The sequence below is a fragment of the Quercus lobata genome, chromosome 11 (assembly GCF_001633185.2).
Source record: "Quercus lobata isolate SW786 chromosome 11, ValleyOak3.0 Primary Assembly, whole genome shotgun sequence".
Taxonomy (NCBI): Eukaryota; Viridiplantae; Streptophyta; class Magnoliopsida; order Fagales; family Fagaceae; genus Quercus; species Quercus lobata.
The window spans coordinates 16,521,510-16,540,049 of NC_044914.1; the positions used below are offsets into that span (position 1 = coordinate 16,521,510).

General features: G+C 31.7%; 1 protein-coding gene and 1 long non-coding RNA gene across 9 annotated transcripts; one reads left to right on the plus strand and one right to left on the minus strand.

Annotated features, from left to right (window-relative positions):
- Window positions 1-951: 951 nt before the first annotated feature.
- LOC115969359 (putative UPF0481 protein At3g02645) lies at window positions 952-7,382 on the minus strand. 2 transcript variants are annotated; one of them, XM_031088978.1, is made up of 2 exons: window positions 7,330-7,382; window positions 952-2,726 (listed from the first exon to the last, which is right to left on the minus strand). In XM_031088978.1, the coding sequence occupies exon 2, from the start codon at window positions 2,618-2,620 to the stop codon at window positions 1,097-1,099; it is 1,524 nt and encodes a 507-aa protein (XP_030944838.1). In that variant the 5' UTR covers window positions 2,621-2,726; window positions 7,330-7,382; the 3' UTR covers window positions 952-1,096. The 2 variants fall into 2 exon arrangements, with proteins under 2 accessions (XP_030944838.1, XP_030944837.1); XM_031088977.1 differs by lacking the exon at window positions 7,330-7,382 and adding an exon at window positions 5,115-5,214.
- Window positions 7,383-8,826: 1,444 nt separating this feature from the next.
- On the plus strand, window positions 8,827-14,592 carry LOC115967308. 7 transcript variants are annotated; one of them, XR_004086429.1, is made up of 5 exons: window positions 8,827-11,702; window positions 11,980-12,057; window positions 12,160-12,296; window positions 13,855-14,103; window positions 14,571-14,592. It is a non-coding gene; the product is annotated as an uncharacterized LOC115967308 (long non-coding RNA). The 7 variants fall into 7 exon arrangements; XR_004086431.1 differs by lacking the exon at window positions 14,571-14,592 and having other exon boundaries at window positions 8,827-9,285; window positions 10,532-11,702; window positions 13,855-14,540; XR_004086428.1 differs by lacking the exon at window positions 14,571-14,592 and having other exon boundaries at window positions 8,827-10,626; window positions 11,349-11,702; window positions 13,855-14,530.
- Window positions 14,593-18,540: the final 3,948 nt, after the last annotated feature.

Below are 18,540 nucleotides of genomic sequence, written 5' to 3' on the forward strand. Positions count from 1 at the left end.
TATATGCATTGTTATAAAATAATAAAAATAAAATTGCAAAAGCTAAAATTTGTCACCCATCCAATTATATTCATTTGGTTAACCTTTGCTTTTCTCTAAATAAATGACATTATAGTGTACTTCTAATACAACTATTAAGAGTACTTTGTCCACCACAAAGGATTAAAGAATAAACAAAAATTAGTTAAGTCTCATAATTTAACATCTAAATTGAGAACTATAAAAAATCATGCTATGTAATAGAAGAAATATCAATGTACAATAAATAACAAATTATCTAAATCATGCTATGTAATAGAATAATATTATATTTTTATGTGCTATACTTAATTCTTTATAACGCAATAGGATAACATTTAACAATCAAAAAATGAAAAAAAAAAAAAAAACTAAATTGCATTAACCCAAAGTAGAGTTTTAAAGAATATAAAAAATTATCAACCTAAAGTAGATATGCAAGAAAAATAAAAAATCCACCAAAAATGAGAGAGAGAGAGAGAGAACCTTTTTGTTGTGAGGGAAAACTATGCATAGAATGAAAGAGATAGTGACAAATTTATAATAAGAGGGTGTAAATAAGAAAGATAAAAATAAAGGAAAATGAGGAGAAAGAGGAAGAATGATATTAATTTAGAGGGTAGTGAGGAGATGAAAAGATAAGGAATGAAGAAATATTGGAGAAGTAATGGGGAGATGAAAAGGTAAGGGAGGGAGAAAGGTTGGAGGAGTGTATATATTAAAAAAAATAAATGTTAAAAACAATTATAGGAAAATTGAAAAAAGAAAGAAAGAAAGAAAGATAATAACGTGGATGCTGATATGACTCAACTGGAGTGTATATAAATGCTACGTTTTAGTTTTTAGAAATATATAGATGCTACAATATACAGATGAGAATAAAGCATGGAGAAAGACGCATGCAAGGCATGATCACATAGTTATGACTACAATGTACCCGAAGATACATATTATTCTTCTTCTAACAACTTTCAAACCAAAAACATTACATGACAGCAGAAGCTTTATTACAATGCTACAAGTGCAATACAGATTAGAAAAAAAAAAAAATGAAGAACGACTCATGCAACCTATTGTATTAATTGGTCTTGTTGAATATGTGAGAGCAGCCATAGACCGAGCAGAACGTCTGGAGAGCCATTAGCGACAAAAGCAAGATTGCAGCAAAAATTGTGCGAACGTTCCATAAAGTAAGCACACACTTCTTGATGAATTTGCAAGCCTTAACCTTTCGCAAACCATTATAGTAGTTGTTAACAGCTGCAATGGCCTTGTCTAAATCATGTGCATTTGCTTCTCGTATTGGCTGGGTGGTTGTCCCACTAAAGATTTTCACAACCTCGTCATCCTTCATGGACTCACTTTGTAGAATCCCATGATCCCTCAGTACCTTCACATCCTTTTCGGTCTCTATAATCCCATTCATCAATTGAAAATACCGTGTAAAAACCAGAGGCTCAGACTCAGACTTGGACATTGCTTCATATGCCACCAGGTTTCTAATTATAACCTCTGAGTTAACATCTAATTTAATGAGAGGGAGCTTAAACGAGGTTTTGTCGAGGTCAAATCCAATGGCTGTTATATGGTCGGGGAAGAATTTCACTCCAACATCACAAAGGCGTGATGCTGTAGGAATCAGGACTTCCTTTTCAGCAGGAACTATATTTTTAATAGAGTTGGGATCAAGGTTTGACCATGGTAGATCAAGTAAACCTTTTGCTAGCTCTATTGGTTTTTTAACTTCTTGGGGAACATCTAGAGCCTTTAGTATACTTAATAGTACAGGAGGAATATCGCTTAGTGATTTTTTCTGCATCATGCTATCTTCCTCAGCTTCTTCTTCAGGTGCCTCCTCCTCGGGCGGCTCTTTGAGCATAATCAAGTGGTACAAAAGATCCAACAAATGAGCACGCTTTAAAGCAATGGAAGCTGGGTATTTCTCCAGCACATTGAGTGGAGAGAGTGCTTTGCAATAACTGCACATCATTTGAGGAAGATATTTTTTAACGATAAGTGACTTCTCTTCCTTTGATGCAGAATTTGAGCATTCAGCGAGCAAGATATTTTTCAACGCAATAATTGGAATTTGGTTTTCAAGCATCATTGTATCTCTGAGTATCCCATCTTGAGCCAATCTAGTTCCTGCAGTGTCAACTAAACGACACAAAATATCTGACTTGGTTAGAGTATCTTTGCCAATGCCATAGTAACATAGCAACTCCAACAGAAACAAACCATCAATAGCCATTGTACATGCTATTTCGATGTCATTAGCTTCAAAGTACATTTGGTAACAAGCACGTACAGACGGAACTAACTTCAAGAGTCCCAGAATGAGTATTTTTAACTCAATGCCTCCAAATCCCTTATGAATATTTTTTGCTACACCAAGCTTGTACATCTGCATTGATTCAAGCTCCAATCGCTTATGATGCAATAGTCCTAATCCTACTACCTGTGGAAGGTAGGCTTCTGGCTTGGCAGCCCTTAGAGAGTTGGGCACTTTGAAGACACAAATTGGAAAATCAATATCTTCGCTTTTGAAGATTTCAATGACCCATTGATTTAGGTGTAGATGAAAGTTTGGAGTTGAGTCCATGTTGAGTCGGCTACAATGTTCACGTTAGTTGTTAGTTCCAATTTAAATAGTTGTGGAGAGGGCAATCTTGATCATCTGTGAGAGTTTCTCCTACTCACTGTATTGGCTACGTACATACCATAAAAGGAAAAAAAAAAAAAATCAGAAAATGAAATAAATGTGACGCATATAAGTAAAAGGCAAAATTAAATGCATTAAATTTTGAGGTTTAATAAAGTAAACCCTCAACCCATTTAAGTTGGAACAACATTTGGGTTGTAATGACCAAAAGTCTATGTACTGAATTTTAAATAGGCAAACAAATGAGTGTTGTACATTCAATACAATTAAAAGAAGTTCAATGCAAATGGAAAAAGTTTAGCTACAAAATTAGTTGTAATCTAAGACTACAACCTTACTTAATATATTTTTATTTGAGGTGTATTTTGACAAATCCACCATTAGATTACATCTTCTTCTTATATCCTTCATACTTACAAAATTTATAGAAAATTAAAAATCAATAGCTATGTTATCAATAAATTGTTTAAATTGCAAATTTTTATAGTTTAAAATTATGCGTAATATATAAGCTTATAGATCATATAGTAAATAATATCCGATTGACACAAAATTTGACATGTATATTAAAAACGTAAAGAACATGCAATTCAACGGTTGGATTTTAAAAATCTACAATAATGTTTATTTTATTGAGTAAAGTTATAGTCTTAAAATACAATTAATTTTATAGTTAAATTTTGTCTAATGCAAATAAATTATAATGCTTGGGATGGCTCAACCATTAACCCAGGCAATGGCCTAAGGTCTCCAATTGGAAGAAACCCCACTATAAAATAGAATATATTATATCTATTTGTCATATAATATTGCAGATTAATAATAATAAAAAATAAGAACTCTTACCAAGCCCAAAATGGAAACAGATGGGTAACAGAAAAAGACAAAAAACTAAAGGAAAAAATAAATGAAAAAAGAAAACGACAAATACATTTGAAATTTTGAACATTGCATAGGGGAGGGGCTTTTTGGTCCAGAATTTTGTTCCATTTTTCTCTTCAGTTTTCTTCTTGATCTGGGAAGAAAAGTTTTTGGTAGGTTTGAGAAGAAAATGCCCAGACCTCATCAATTTTCTCTCCTAAAATCACGCCAACCAAAGACCTCAAAAAATCATTCTCTCAACTTTTTCATCCCTCCTAAAATCCACCAAACCAAACAGGGTCTAAGTGGGAAAAAAACACTTTCCTCTCTTGACATATATTTGACCAAAATCTTTTAAATTGATATTAACAATGTGCTGCACTAGCTGCCCTTTAGCAAATGGTAGGTTTCCAAAAATTATTCTCCCTTTTCGAATTAAAATTCATTATTTTAAAATTTTAATTAAAGATTATTATAAAAGATTAAGTATGACTTTTGCTTCTTTTTTTTCTTCTTTTTTTCAAAAGGTTGTGGAGCAATTTTCCGTTTTAAGTCTTTTGATGCTTGATATATTTTACATTTTTATTCTAAATTTATCGGTTATGTTTTTACTAATCATGGTTAAACTTAATTTGGTAAAGAGAATATTATAGAAATATAAAATATTTCATTACTAATATAAATAGAAGAGGGGAGTGTTATTTTCTTCAAACCTCAAAGAATGAGAGTTTTTTTCCCTTAAGGTTTGGGGTGGAGAGTTATTCCCCTAGACCTCAAGAGATGAGAGTATAATTGCCCCTAAATTCATTACAGAATTCTAATGTTTAATAGTTGAAGTCCAACATTGCCTAGAGAGATAGTGATCGCCTCAAACATAATATTTATTTTGATATTTATGGTTTAGATTTATTTTTTCATAATTAAAAATATGTTTTATAAATAGATGAAAATACTCAAATTATCATATTAAATTATATTTGCAGCAAAAAAAGAAAAAGAGTATTAAATTATAAAAAAGCTTCATTCTTTTTCAAATGCATCTATTACTTACAAAATATTAACTAAAAATATATGTTACGTTTGCATCTGCAGAATGGAGTTATGCAAAATTAAAATTGGTAAAATTCTATTTAAGATTAATGATTAACTACATCACAAAAAAATAATTAAGTGGATTATCCATATTACCAATTGAAAAGAAAATCTAAATGGAATTTAAGCACAAAAATATAAGTATGTACTAGTAATTTTGCATCTCAAAATGCAAGAAAATATATTTTTATATAATAATAAATATTATTCAATTAATATTTAAAAGTAAGAGAACACCCCACCTTAGATGTTTGTCTTGCTTGTATTCTAAGTCTAACAACCCCTAAATTCATACCAACTTGAGTTTAGAGAAAATTCCTATGGAGGAGGTTTGATCATCTAAATTATCACTGTTCAAATTTTCAATAGGGAAAAGAAAATTCCTAGACAGTTAGAAGATGTAAATTTTGAAAAGAAAAGGAGGAAAAGTGAAATTCTTTGATATCGATCATGAAGAACTCATCAAAGAAAAGAGTTGTACCGCTTGGTTGTCTTCTTCTTGTCTGTCTGCACCAAGCTCGATTGGTGTGGCTTTTGAAGATGTTTTAATTTGGATGTTGGTTTTTTGAAGTGTGTTGTTGTTACAGACTTCAGGAACTGAGCTATATATAATGGCCAAGTGGGGGCCGTGCCTCAATAATTTTTAGTAAGTTGTATGTATTTTTTTTTTAAAAAATCAAAATTAAAAGCTTCAAAAGTTTCGCCTTCAACAAAAATAAATTGGCTCCCCCTTAAAAAAAAATTGTGCTCCATAAAAAATAATAAGATTACCAATAAGTAATACAAATTTTTAAAATGTACACTCAAATAGTCAAATTCATTATTTTTATGAAAATAATACATGATCAATTCTTTAGTGATTCTAGTACAATTTTTTTTTTTTTTTTTTTTTTTGAGGAATCTACTACAATTCTTTTTAAGGTATGTGGCAAAAGAAAATCCATTGTCAAATCCAAAGTAGAATATTAGTGATAAAATATTGCCCCAAGAGTTTTATGCTTTGTCAACTTAGTTTTAATGAAACACTTTTCAGATTATGTGTTTATAAATATGCTTAGTTTTCTTAATTTTCTTGACTACTTAAATGATTTTTTCTTTAATTTTTTGTTTTGGTATTTAGTTTGTTGATCTTTGAGATAAGAAAATGTGCAAAAGTCACATGATATGTCATTAAAAAGAAACTCAAGTTTTTTTAAGAGATTCTGTTTTATAAGTAAGTTTTTTTTGAGAGAATGATTGAAATGATAATTTAAATTAAGAATTATTATGTAACTTTAATGAATAAGCTAAAAATATATTGTAGATACCATATGATTGTTTAATTCAAATTTAAAATATCTCAAATTAAGAATTATTCTATACTTTTCATTTAGTTATATCTAACAAAATATAAAATTTTTGCTAATCTTTTTAAGCAAAATAACATATGTATACATATATTTTTTTAATAAGTTTTTTGAGTGATTGATTGCAATAATAATTTCTTAAAATATTTATTCAATGGTGTTTTCAAATGCATACATAATTATGTTTGAGCATGTGTGTTTGAATGCATGGACTTTGAATTACATAATATTTCATTTTGATCCTAAAAATTGGCCCCAAGAATAGATTTCTTGCTCCATCCAAACTTTTTAGTCACATGAATTGAGAATAAAAGAACGGGATGGTCTCTGTTTGTACCCAGGAACTATGACAAAATCACAAAATAATAATACTACTACTAATAATGATAATAATAATACAACCAAGTAATCTAAATAAAAGAGAAGACTTTAACCACACAATCGTGTTTTGGTTTTAAAAGTAAAACCACGAATATCTTGTCTGTCTAACTCGTCCCTTGTGCGGTTGTGCCCACATTGATTTACTCAAATACCATTTTTGCACGTGAATGATAAAACATCACGTCCACATTGTTAGAATACAAGTCCAACGGGCTCAAGTATATTTACTACTGTATTTATGTGATATCACGTATCGATTGGATATTGATTGTGTATTGTGAGGTATTGTGTGTATTGGGGTGATTTAGGTTTTATTAACAACTGCAAATAGTTAATTGTGACTAAATTAATACTTTTTAAGTATAACGTAGATATGATTAACGTTTTTTTATTGTCTCATTATAAATGGTATTAAAGTCGGCTTAGTAATCTTATAGGGCTCTAAGAGGTTTCTTCGCTCAATTCTCAAGTTTTTCTCTTTATAAACATATTAGTATTCTTATGGGTGCTTGGATAATCCTATTTGTACTAGTTTTTATGTTTTTATCCATGCAGATAAGTTAAAGAGGTCAACATGAAATTGACCTATTTATTAACTGTATTAAACTAGGTTAACTTTGCTTTGATATAAACTCATCAATACTGAAAATTAATCTACAAAAATTGTTTTGCATTTATGGGTGGAATTATCCATTGCCATAGTTACCCACAAGAGATTGAATATTTAATTTGTTTTAAGCTTGTACTTACATTTTCACCCTTTTTAATTTTATATAGCTTTTTTTAAAAATCTCTCTCTCTCTCTCTCTCTCTCTCTCATGATGTTTCTGTAAACTATGAACTAATAACTAATATAAAATAATAACTAAAGAACAAAATAAATAGAAAATTAACTTAGAATAATTTAGGAGTAACTTGCGGTGGAAAGATGTTCATGAAACACCAAAAGGAAAAGTTTATGGCACTTACCTCCACCTTCTCTTATACAAAGCAAAGAAATGTATCACAGAGAAATTTAGCAGGTTACAATAGAGAGACTGTAGCCAACAATCCCAGAGCACTGTGATCCAATTTAAGTGTAATTAAGGAAGATGTTATAAAAAAAAAAAAAAAAAAGTGTAATTAAGGAAGAATCAAAAGGGTGATGGAAAACAAGCAAGTGGGTGTTATTATATATAGTGTAAATGCCTTAACTTAAGCATCAGAAAGGAAAGGTATCCAATTCTTGCTTGGCCATTTTGACAAATCAATGATGATTTATCTTTAACAGGCATCCCAACCTTTCTTGAACATCAATCTCAAGGGTATGGAAGCAAGCCCTGATTCACTATCCTTTCGGGGGAAAAAAAAAAAAAACCTGAAAAACGAATAAAAGGAAAAAAGAGATAAGAAAGGAACAACAAGACTGGCGAGGAATTACTTGAATATTGAGCAATATATTGTTCACTGCCCTAACAATAGGCGAATGCTTTACAAAAGAGAAAAGATAAAGAGTGTTAAAGGTGGGTTGGATTGGTATTCCAAGAAAGTGTTGATAAGAGAATTTTTAAACTAATTCATGATATTTAAGTCAAGTACAACAGCAACAGATCGATTAACCATGCTAACATAAACTGAAATTGGGTTTTTTTTTTGATTGATTAAAAATTGGGTTGGTAAGACGTAGAATAGTTTTCTTAAAAAATTAAATAAAATCTATTAGACTAAAATTTCAGCAAACAACTTATAGACTACATTAAAAAATGAAAATTTTTTTGAGAATAAAAAAAAAAATGAAAATTCTATATAAAAAAACATAAAAAAGAAAAAAAATCAGTTAATATATATTAGAATTTTTTTAATAAAAACATGGACAATCCAAACTACTAAGAGCATTCACAACAAGAGAGCTAAAAAATTAACTATTTGACACCACAAAAAGTTATTTTATCTACTCACTTTATAAAACAACCAGCAGCGATGGATCTATTTTAACTTTCAACACAATAAAATAATATAAACATTACAATAAAATAATATATCCACTACAGTAAACAACAATCACAATCACCGCAACCGATTATCTAAGAAAAAAAAAAACCACTGCAACCGCTATCGCTGCCACTACCGCTGCCGCCACCGTCTCCCCATTGTGGTGATTTGATGCATAAATATTTAATTTGACATATAAGTTAATCCCACTAATCAAGAAAACAACAAATTCATTTTTGAGCCTTTCAAAACCAAACAAACAATTTCTCATTAAAACTAGAATTCATGATTCAAGTTTGTTGGTAAGAATTTGAAATCAAAAAATCAATTCCTCATAAATTAATTCCAAAGATTCACCAATCAAATATTCATCATACAGATGCTTGAATTCACGAATCAAGTTTGTTCGCCACAATTATGAATCAAATAAACAATTCCTCATTAAAAAAAAAAAAAAAAAAAACACTAAGAAGATTCACCAAGCAATCACTCTGACACACACTGATGCTCATCAAACAGATACTTGAATTCACGAAACAGAAAAATAAATCAACACCCAAAACGCAACCGTTTCATCACGAACTACCCACAACACATTGCACACAGCAACAGCAGTAGCAATTTCCCATTGATCTCACTCAGCACAAATCAAATTCACGCAATGCAAAAAAAAAAACCCAAAGCTTTGATCGACGGAAAACCAAAGCAATGGGCTGAGGAAGGCGGCGGCGGCGGCTTCGACGATGAAACCCAGAGAAACCCAGAGCTTGGATCGACGATGAAACCCACGAAATCCAGAGAAACCCAGGCTTGTACGAGCACGGAAAGGGCTAGTTTGGGTTTCTTTGTTTCTGAATTTGAAGGGTTCACGGAATCGTTGTATGAGCACGGGAACTCTCAAGAAGCCCAAACTAGCCCATTCCATGCTTTCCCAGTCGCTTCGATTCCTATTTGGTGATGCATTCATGTACTCGTAATACTTTGTATTATGAATCTTAAGGCGTTACTTTGTGAAATATACAATAACGTGAACGATTTATATAACCACATGAATTCAAGTAGCCAGGTCCTACTCCTAGCTATTGAATTAATACTGAGCTCTTGAATTTCTTTTCTCCTTTCTCCTATCTGCTCCGATTGTGGGGTCTCAAAAGTTTGTGGGTTTAGAGGGTCTTTTATTGTGCTTTTAGTTTGTGGGGTGGACGGACAACTATGTTGTTTTTGTGAATTTTAAGGTTCACAGGTTGATTCTGTTGTTTGGTTCGTTTTTTGGATCTGAGTTTTAGTTTTAGCGTGTATTTTTTTTTTTGGTAAATGTTGCATCTTTGCTCTTGTGGTATGGAATAGGAGGTGATGAAGTAAGTGGTAGTTTGACTTAGCTTGAGAAGTTACTTGTACTGCAGTTTGTGTCTTTGGAGTTGTTAGTTTGGTTTTGTGAAGGGGTTTAAGATTTTTGGGTTTTATTAATATTTTGAGGGGGATATGGTGGTGAATTTGATTATCATGGCGATGGTGATTCAGGGGTAGTAGAACAGTGAAGGATGGCTCTCCGTATATCAGATTGAATATTTTCTAATAGTTTAGGCATATATTTTATTTCAAATTAATCAGAACAGTTATGTGGGCGAAAGTGTGGGGGTTTCAATCAATGTTTGTGTGATTATATGTAAACAGGTAAAAAAGAGTAAAACAATTGCTATCTTTGATTATTTCCCTGGTCTACAAACACAATTATTTTGATTCACTATCCTAGTTAAAATGTTTTATCAGATCATCCTAGTGCTCAGGTGTCATCTCACCATTTATGTAGGTGTACATTTTCCTTTATAGATTATTTCCTTTTCACAATTGTCTTTTACAAATTAATTTGAGTTTAAAATTTGGGTATAATACTAGGTTAAAATTGTGATCAAATAATTGGTTGATTGATGAATTCAGTCATGAGTAATCATTCAATTCTAATTGTCTTTACTGTGGTGATTTTATGAAACTGAAAATTGTGTTTGAAAGTTCAATTATGCTTTAAACATACATAGGCTCTTTATGGATGCGCGTTTTTGTGAATGGATTGTTGTATTCTTAGAATACTTTTAGCTTTTAGTACCTGCCTGATGAATATGGATTAAAATACTTTTTATGGTTCTTTTTTCTCTTTTCGGCAGTTTATTACTGGTGATTTTGATGATCTTGTTATTTTCAGTGGCACAAAAGTAAACACCATAGGTTCCTGATTTTCAGAATTCCGAACTTTTGAGCAATCACTTGGATTACACATAGATGTTGACCTAAGTATATGTATGTAGCCAAAACTCAACCTTTGACTGGATTAGATTAATCTTGTTGTTGCTCTTTCAATTACCACTTAAACAGTATTTCTTTTCTATTCATCATTTTTTATTTTTCTTTAACTTTAATAAGTGCATAACAAATATTCCCTACTAAATTCTTGAGTAGAAAGCGTTGTTTCCAATCTCTCCTTTCTTTGCCATGTAGAATGAGAAACTCAATTATTGTCCTAAAATGTCCATATATAAATTTCCTGGTGGCTTTCCTCATAACTATGTACTTAACCCAATAATCATGTCCACAAATCCCTATGGCCTCATAGCCTGGTAATTTAGGATGATTATTGTGGATCAATTCCTTTGTAACTATTTTCACCTGAGCTCAGAAATATTGCCTTTAGGATTTATTTTGACCTTCTGCATAAATTTTTCTTATTCATCTTTTCTTAAACTTCCCCTGAAGTATGAGCCTGAAAAAGCATAATTACAGGAAGTGTAGGAATTACAATTGCTGAAAATACTGTTCCATGGTTTATAAGTTGCTTGGATTGCAATTTGGGCATGCATGTAATTGTTTGAATTATGAATCTTAAGGGTTTTTTATTTTTATTTTTTGGTGAAATATATAATAACATAACATGATATAATATTAGGATGCATATTTCTCATGTTGAATTTCACAAGTTTCTTAATCATCTTCTTTCCCTATTTGATAACTTTATTGGCTTATAGATCCATCATACAAACAAATGAAGTCAAGTAGCCAGGCCCTAAGTACAGAAGTTCAATTTGCTACTTTAAATAAGGGTAATTATTTCAATTTCATTAACAGTTACTTCAATAAAATCAATACTAAGCACTTCCAAGTCTTTTCTCCTTTCTCCTGCATTGTGGAATTTGGTCACTTGCATCATCAGATATAAATCTATCTGCTGCTATAGTGGGGTCTCAGACATTATCACTACAAAAGAAGCACAGCTGAATCTGGTTTCTACATCTGGTGGCCATCATGAGAACTAGGGAGAGTCCACGGTGGCAGAAGCAAGCCCCAGGACTGATACCTCAACAGATGACAAGAATCAAAGGGTGATGTCTCTTGCATTGTTTTTGTATCTTATTCAGCTTTCTAGAATTATGTAATCTATAAATATCTCGTAGTAATGCAGATAAGTTTGATGCTGAAAAGTAATATGCCCTTTCATTATATCCGTATGAAAATTCTGTAAGGAGAACTATCTTTGGTTTTGGTGTTGCCATGTGAAAGTAATACTAATATTGCATGTAAGAACCTTCTGTTTAATTGCAAAGCTTGGCTTCTCTTTAGCAGTGACTTTAAGTTTGTGCTTTCCTTGTCCTTGTGCAGCATGAAAGGGGTCAATTGGCTGCTGTTGTGGCTTCTGATTCCAGTGATAAATCAAAAGAGAAATCAGGGGATCAAAAGGTAAAATGATTTAAACAATGTATATTCAGATAATTTCAGATCAATATGATTTAAATAATACATGTTCTAAAATTTTCAAATCAAAATTTTGTGGACATTAAGCCAGCTTGCTCAAAATTGTGAAGCAGCCAGAAAAAGCCAATAGGAAAAAAAAAATTTAGGCATATGTGAAACAACTTGAGAGTAGCCGCCTAAAGCTAACTCAACTAGAGCAAGAGCTCCAGCAAGCCCGCCAGCAGGTTTAACAATGTTATACTCAATTATGTGCCGTACTCCTTTTTCCATTTCAATGTGAGGCCTTAGGATATTGTTCTTATGTTTCTATGAATACTTTTTCTTTTAGGGCATATTCATCTTAAGCTCAGGATATTAATCCCATATAATGAGTGGAAATGGTATTTAAACTTCTTTTTCTTTTGATTCTTTATGGATTGTATGCTTGGATTTGGAAAATTAATCACGGAATTAATATCTCTAAAAACTTTAGAATCATATTTCTTAGCATTTTTTGTTAAGGTCCTTAAAAATGTAACCTCATGGTTGTAGCTTAAATATGCAAGTTACTGAGGTTTATGATAAAATTTGTTTAAATTCTCAGTTGCATGGCATGATAAGCCTCAGGCAAGCTCAACATACAATTTGATTTGGACACCTTAAAGGGTTTTAAACATGCCAAGGTGTTTCTGTAGCTCATTCAGGTTTCTTTGCTAAACTACATCAGATGAACTCATACCTGCATTGCAGCTTCACTAAAATAAATAAATAAATAAATAAATAAATCTTAAAACTGGTTGCTGGTTTCCCTAATTGAAATCAACTTCACATGTCGATCCACTTATATTTTGTTTGACCTAATTGGGGTATGCTCCAAAGGCGCAAGTTGGAAAACCAATTCTTTCACATTGATATTCTCTAAACATGTATCTCAATGTCATTGTGCGTCTTTTGATGCAAGGAGCACCAAATTAAATCAGAATTTATTATTTCTGATTTTATTTTGAATTTTGAACTTATTTTTTTATTTTTTTATTTGTTCTTTATTGTGATTTTAAACTATTTTTTTCCTTAGTCCTTCATGGGTGAATGCCCCTGGATTATCTAGTAACTGGTTTTGCCAGGTGAGGTTAGTTGCCCTTAAAGGTTCCCTTCATTATCAATTTTTTAAATTGTGGCATGATTAGAATTTAGCTCTGTTAAAATTGTGGCTTTTGTAATCAAGAAAACAAAAGTTTAAACATAGGACCACCTCCTCTAATAGTTTGACATACTACCACTTGTCCCAAAAGTTTAAATTATTAGGCAATGATGAATTTAGTCACTTAATTTTATAACACATGTATGACATTAATAGGGGAAGATGCACCACACACACGCATATTTAATGATGTCTGTATAAATGACACCCCCCCCCCCCCCCCCTTTTCCTTCCTCCTCTTTTGCCTCCTTATTTGTTTTTCCTTGATTCCTACATGGGAGTTTATGCACATGAATATAAGGACTATATTATCTACTTTCTTATGTTTCGAGTAATGGAAGTTTTGGTTTTCTTAACAGTAATGGAAGTTCTGATTAGCTGTTCTGATTTTTACATTTTCTTTCTTACTCATCATCCATTTTTGGAAAGGATGTATTGTAGATGTTGTGACAAAAAAATGCATTTTTTAGCCATTCTGTTTTAACATGTGTCAAAAATTAAAATCTTTAGTACCTTGTTTCTATCTTGGCAGCACTTCTTTTTTCTTTATTTTTTTTAAAATGATTTTTTAACAGTTTTGACTGAATTGCCAAATGGTGCAGCTTCTTGTGAATCAATAGGAGCCTTTAACTGAGCAACAATTGGTAGGCATTTACAGCTTGCAGCAGTCATTCCAACAGGCTGAAGATGCTCTGTCACAAGGCATGGAGGCATTGCAACAACCCCTGGCTGAGACATTGGCCAAGGGCTCACCTGGCTCATCAGGATCTTCTGGGAATGTGGCAAACTATATAGGTCAAATGGCCATGGCCATAGGAAAGCTTGGAACGCATGAGGGATTCCTTCACCAAGTAATTTCCTATTCTGGTTTGATCCCACTTATTTGTTTTCCTAGTATGGTTCAAGCACTCATTACTAGGAAGGAATGATGTTGAGATCGAACTCAATTTTGAAACAGGCTAGATTTGAAGTGCTAGGATAATCCTTACACATGGTAGAATATTTCTTCTTGGCATTGCTTTAAAATGCTTTAGCTACTTTGATATTGTCAGTAACATGGTAGTAAATCTGTAAGTCTAATTGTTTTGAGGAATGTGAGCCTCGCACAATTATAAAATTTTAATTTATGTTCTTTGTCCATAATTAGCCAGTTTGTGTTCCCATGGCATTAGGATTATTGTTTCCAGATCGTACTTTTTTGAATGTTTTCAGATATTTGGAACATGAGGACTAAACCAAATCCTACATGTAAATGTTGTGTTTGTATATTTTCTTTAAAGCATTATGCATTTAATCTTGCTTGGGAATTTTTATGCAGGTTGGGGGGAGTCTTCAAAAAAAGAAAAAGAAAAAAAGAGCCTGGTTACTTTTCATTAACTTCCCATTATTATTATTATTACTAATTTTAAATTCTGCAAAAACTGTCCCCTTGCTAGGTGAAGCAAATCAAACATTTAAAAGGCTTAGCACTAGTATTGATGCAGCTTGTACATAACTTGGGCTTCTTGTAACTGTAGATGAGGCAGTTTTATGACACCATTTAGTTGATTGCTGTTGAACTTTAACCCTAAATTCCTTTTGGGATTGGGTTTTCATGCGTTACTCACATTGATTACCAAATTGAAAGTTGCAGATCTCTCTTCGTTGTTGTATGATCTCCATTGGCACTTCTAGTGTCACATAAGTTTAATAGATAAACTTATGTGACACTAGAAGACATAATAAGCATCTTAACAAAACAAGAAGACATAATAATGGATTTAATAGATAAACTTCCAGATCTACAGTCTAAGAAAGATTACTTATCTAAATTAAAAGAATCTTTAATTGAAATTGATAGATTTGAAATAGATCTAAAAGATTATAAGTCAACTTATAATTTTACAAAAATTACTGATAGATTTAAACCCAATAAACCTATAACCGTGACAGACCTACAAATAGATATTAATAACCTAAAAAATGAATTGAAAAAATTAAAATCAGAAAATTTCATATTAAAAGGCATGGTTGAACAGATAACTGCGCAAGTAATTAGCATAAAAGATAAAATTAAATATTGTAATGAACCTCTGACAGACTCCTCTTTTCTTGACAGACATAATTATACTGGTGAAAGTTTTCATAAAGAGGATGATAAAGATGAATTTTTAAATATAATTGACAGAATGATATTCCAGAAATGGTACACAGAGATAACTTTGGTAGTTCATAAAGAATTTTCATTAACAGTTATTGCCCTTGTTGATTCAGGTGCTGACGTGAATTGCATACAAGAAGGATTAATACCCTCTAAGTATTATGAATCAACAACAGACAGATTAACTCAGGCTAATGGTGATAGACTTAAAATAAGTAATAAACTAACTAAGGCATACATATATAATAATAGAATCAAGTTTAGAACACCTTTCTTCCTAACAGATAAGTTTTCCTCTAAAGTTATATTAGGAAATCCTTTTTTGGCTTTAATCTACCCTTTCTTCACGACAGATAATGAAATATGTACTAATATTTTGGAAACAGAAGTATTCTTTAAGTTCCTCTTACCCCCATTTCCCAAGGATATACACTTACTGAAAGAAATTTCCATCTCAAAGGATAGAAGTACTGACAACAGTGACTTAGTGATAGATAATGATGAGATTCCTACAATGGTAGATAATACTATTCTACCCAGTAGCAGTAGTACTTAAGTATATATATACTTAAGTATGTGTGTATATATATATATATATATATATATATATAAAAGGTTTTTGTGAAAACAAAATATTTTTCCTACCTTTGTTGACTATTCTAGTCTTTCTTTTGTTCCTACGTATCTTTCCATTATTTTGGCTTTGAAGCATCTCTTCTATATCTATGACAGGATCTTTGCCTTGTACTATAGGATCATGACTTTTAGTTCTTTCTTGTCCTTTCTCAACATATATTTATTGTCACTTCCATAATGGCCTTTAATTAGTTAATTTTAAAATTAACGGTCAATTGCCTGGCAAGCAAGATAGCCATTCTAAGGCTAAAATCTCAGACCAAATTCTACCAAAACAAAAATCTTTAATACAGATTTCAGTCAAAGCATGAAGGCGTCTCAATAGAGACAATATCCCTTTAGAATACGAGGTCAACAATAACAGTGTATTCAAGTGGTGATCAGAAAGGTTTAACTAATATAACTACCAATAGACAAGATAGAAAACTGCGCTAGATCACTATGATTTCCAAACAAATACAGACAGATTTCCCCAAGTCACTACTACTATTTATGAGCATGCGTAGAAGGAGTTCAGACAAGACAAAACAGATAGATTGCCAGTACGTATGAAGATTTTTAGACAACAGACAGATTGCCAGTACGTATGAAGATTTTCAAACAAACCCAAGAAAGTCCAGACAAAAATGGACAGATGTTTAAAGTACAGAGACAGACCCAAGAAAGTTACTACTATTCACTAGCATGCGTACCCGGACAGACTACCAGATAGTCTACTGTTCATAAAACTTTTACTGTTCAAGATTCTACCAACAGATTAACTTAAGTTTACTTTACTTAACTCAGGTTACTTTTAAGGACTTACTATGGTTTACTCCATCTATAAAAGGACAGACTCTGAAGACAGAAGACAGGTCACAATTTTAAGGTTCAATTCTCAAGTTCAAAGCTTAGGTCTAAGATAGCTCTCCCTATCCTTCAGAAAGACTTTTGTAATCTCTCCTCTCTTGTAATCCTGTAACCCTTTCCTTCTAGACAGATATAATCTTGTAACCCTTTACAGATTTTACTTTGTAATCTTGTAACTCTTCAGACAGTATTTATTTTCAAGCTTGTATCAAAGACAGTTTGTTTTCAAGTTTAATCAAAGACAGAAGTTTTATTCAAGTAACATTTTATTAGTTTCAGTTTTCATATTCCATACTCTGTTTTAATTTATTTTGACTATATCTATTTTGCTATCTTCTTCTTTATCATCTATTTTATCATTGTTTATGCTTCTATATTACTGCTGTGCTCTCTCCTGGGTAGTTATAGGCCTATAACGTCCGCTAATAAAGTATTAATCTATAATGTCCGCTAATAAAGTATTAATCTATAACGTCCGCTCGTGATGATAACTCTTTATCAATAGACCAAGATATCAATCGGTTTTTGTGAAAACAGGAGGAGATTGAACCCCAGATTTCTTATTCAACCATAAAAAACTTTATTAGCTGAGCTAACTGGAACCCACATGATTATCCAATATTGAAACAAGGACAATAGATCATATTTTTTTCCTAAGATAAAATTTGTTATGACAAGAAATCTCTAGAGTGATGGGTTCCTAGTAAAGTCTTTTGTGGTCCAATAATGAACTTGAGATCAAATCCCATTTACACCAAAAGAAATTTAGTAGCTGATAAAGAACAATTATCATAAAATGTATGCTATAAATTCAAATTATATTTTATCTTAAAAAAAAAAAAAAAAACCATAGATTATCTTATTCTGACAAGAATTTAATTTCCCACTATCCCATCTTTGGCCAATCTCGTTATTGCAGAATCAACTAACGCAAAATATTTTGAGAGGTTAGAGTCCCTTTGTCACGGCTATAGTTATATAACAATAGAAATAAAAACAAAGCATCAATAGCAATTGCACATGCTATTAAAAATGTCAATGATGCAATGGTCCTAAGCCAATTACTTCTGGAAAGTAGGCTTCTGGCATGGAAGCCCATAGATTTTCGGGCACACGGAACACACAAATAAGAAAATCAAAATCTTCGATTTTGAAGATGTCAATGACCCATTGATTTTTGTGTGGAATCTGAGTTAGAAGTTAGAACTTGAGGCCATGTTGCTGTTGGGTTGTTTACAATGTTCAAGTTAGTTCCAATTTAAACAGTTGTAGAGAGTGTTGTGCATTTGCTACAACTTTTTCCTTTAGTTTTTAGTTTTAAACTTTTATGTATAGTTTTTAAAAATTTCATATTTTCTCATATTTTTAAAATACAAGTATACTTTAACACATTTTTTATAAAAGTAATATGCAAAAAATTAAATAAATTGATGCCAAAGGCACACACAGAAACATTTCTCTACTCACTGTATTGGCTATGTGATGCAGGACAATTAGAACAAAATGAAACAATAGAAAAATAAAGGGATATGACCTAGAAGTTAACATTTAGGCCTGACTTAAAGTCAGCACCAAGAAGAAAACCACTAGGAGTCAGCACTTAGGGTGGAACTAGAGTTAGCACTAGACCAAAGAGAGACCAAAATGCCTTTTATTTATTTAT

Excerpts from the sequence above, each read along its gene's own strand:
- LOC115969359 (XM_031088978.1), bottom strand. The coding sequence starts at position 2,620 with ATGGACTCAACTCCAAACTTTCATCTACACCTAAATCAATGGGTCATT.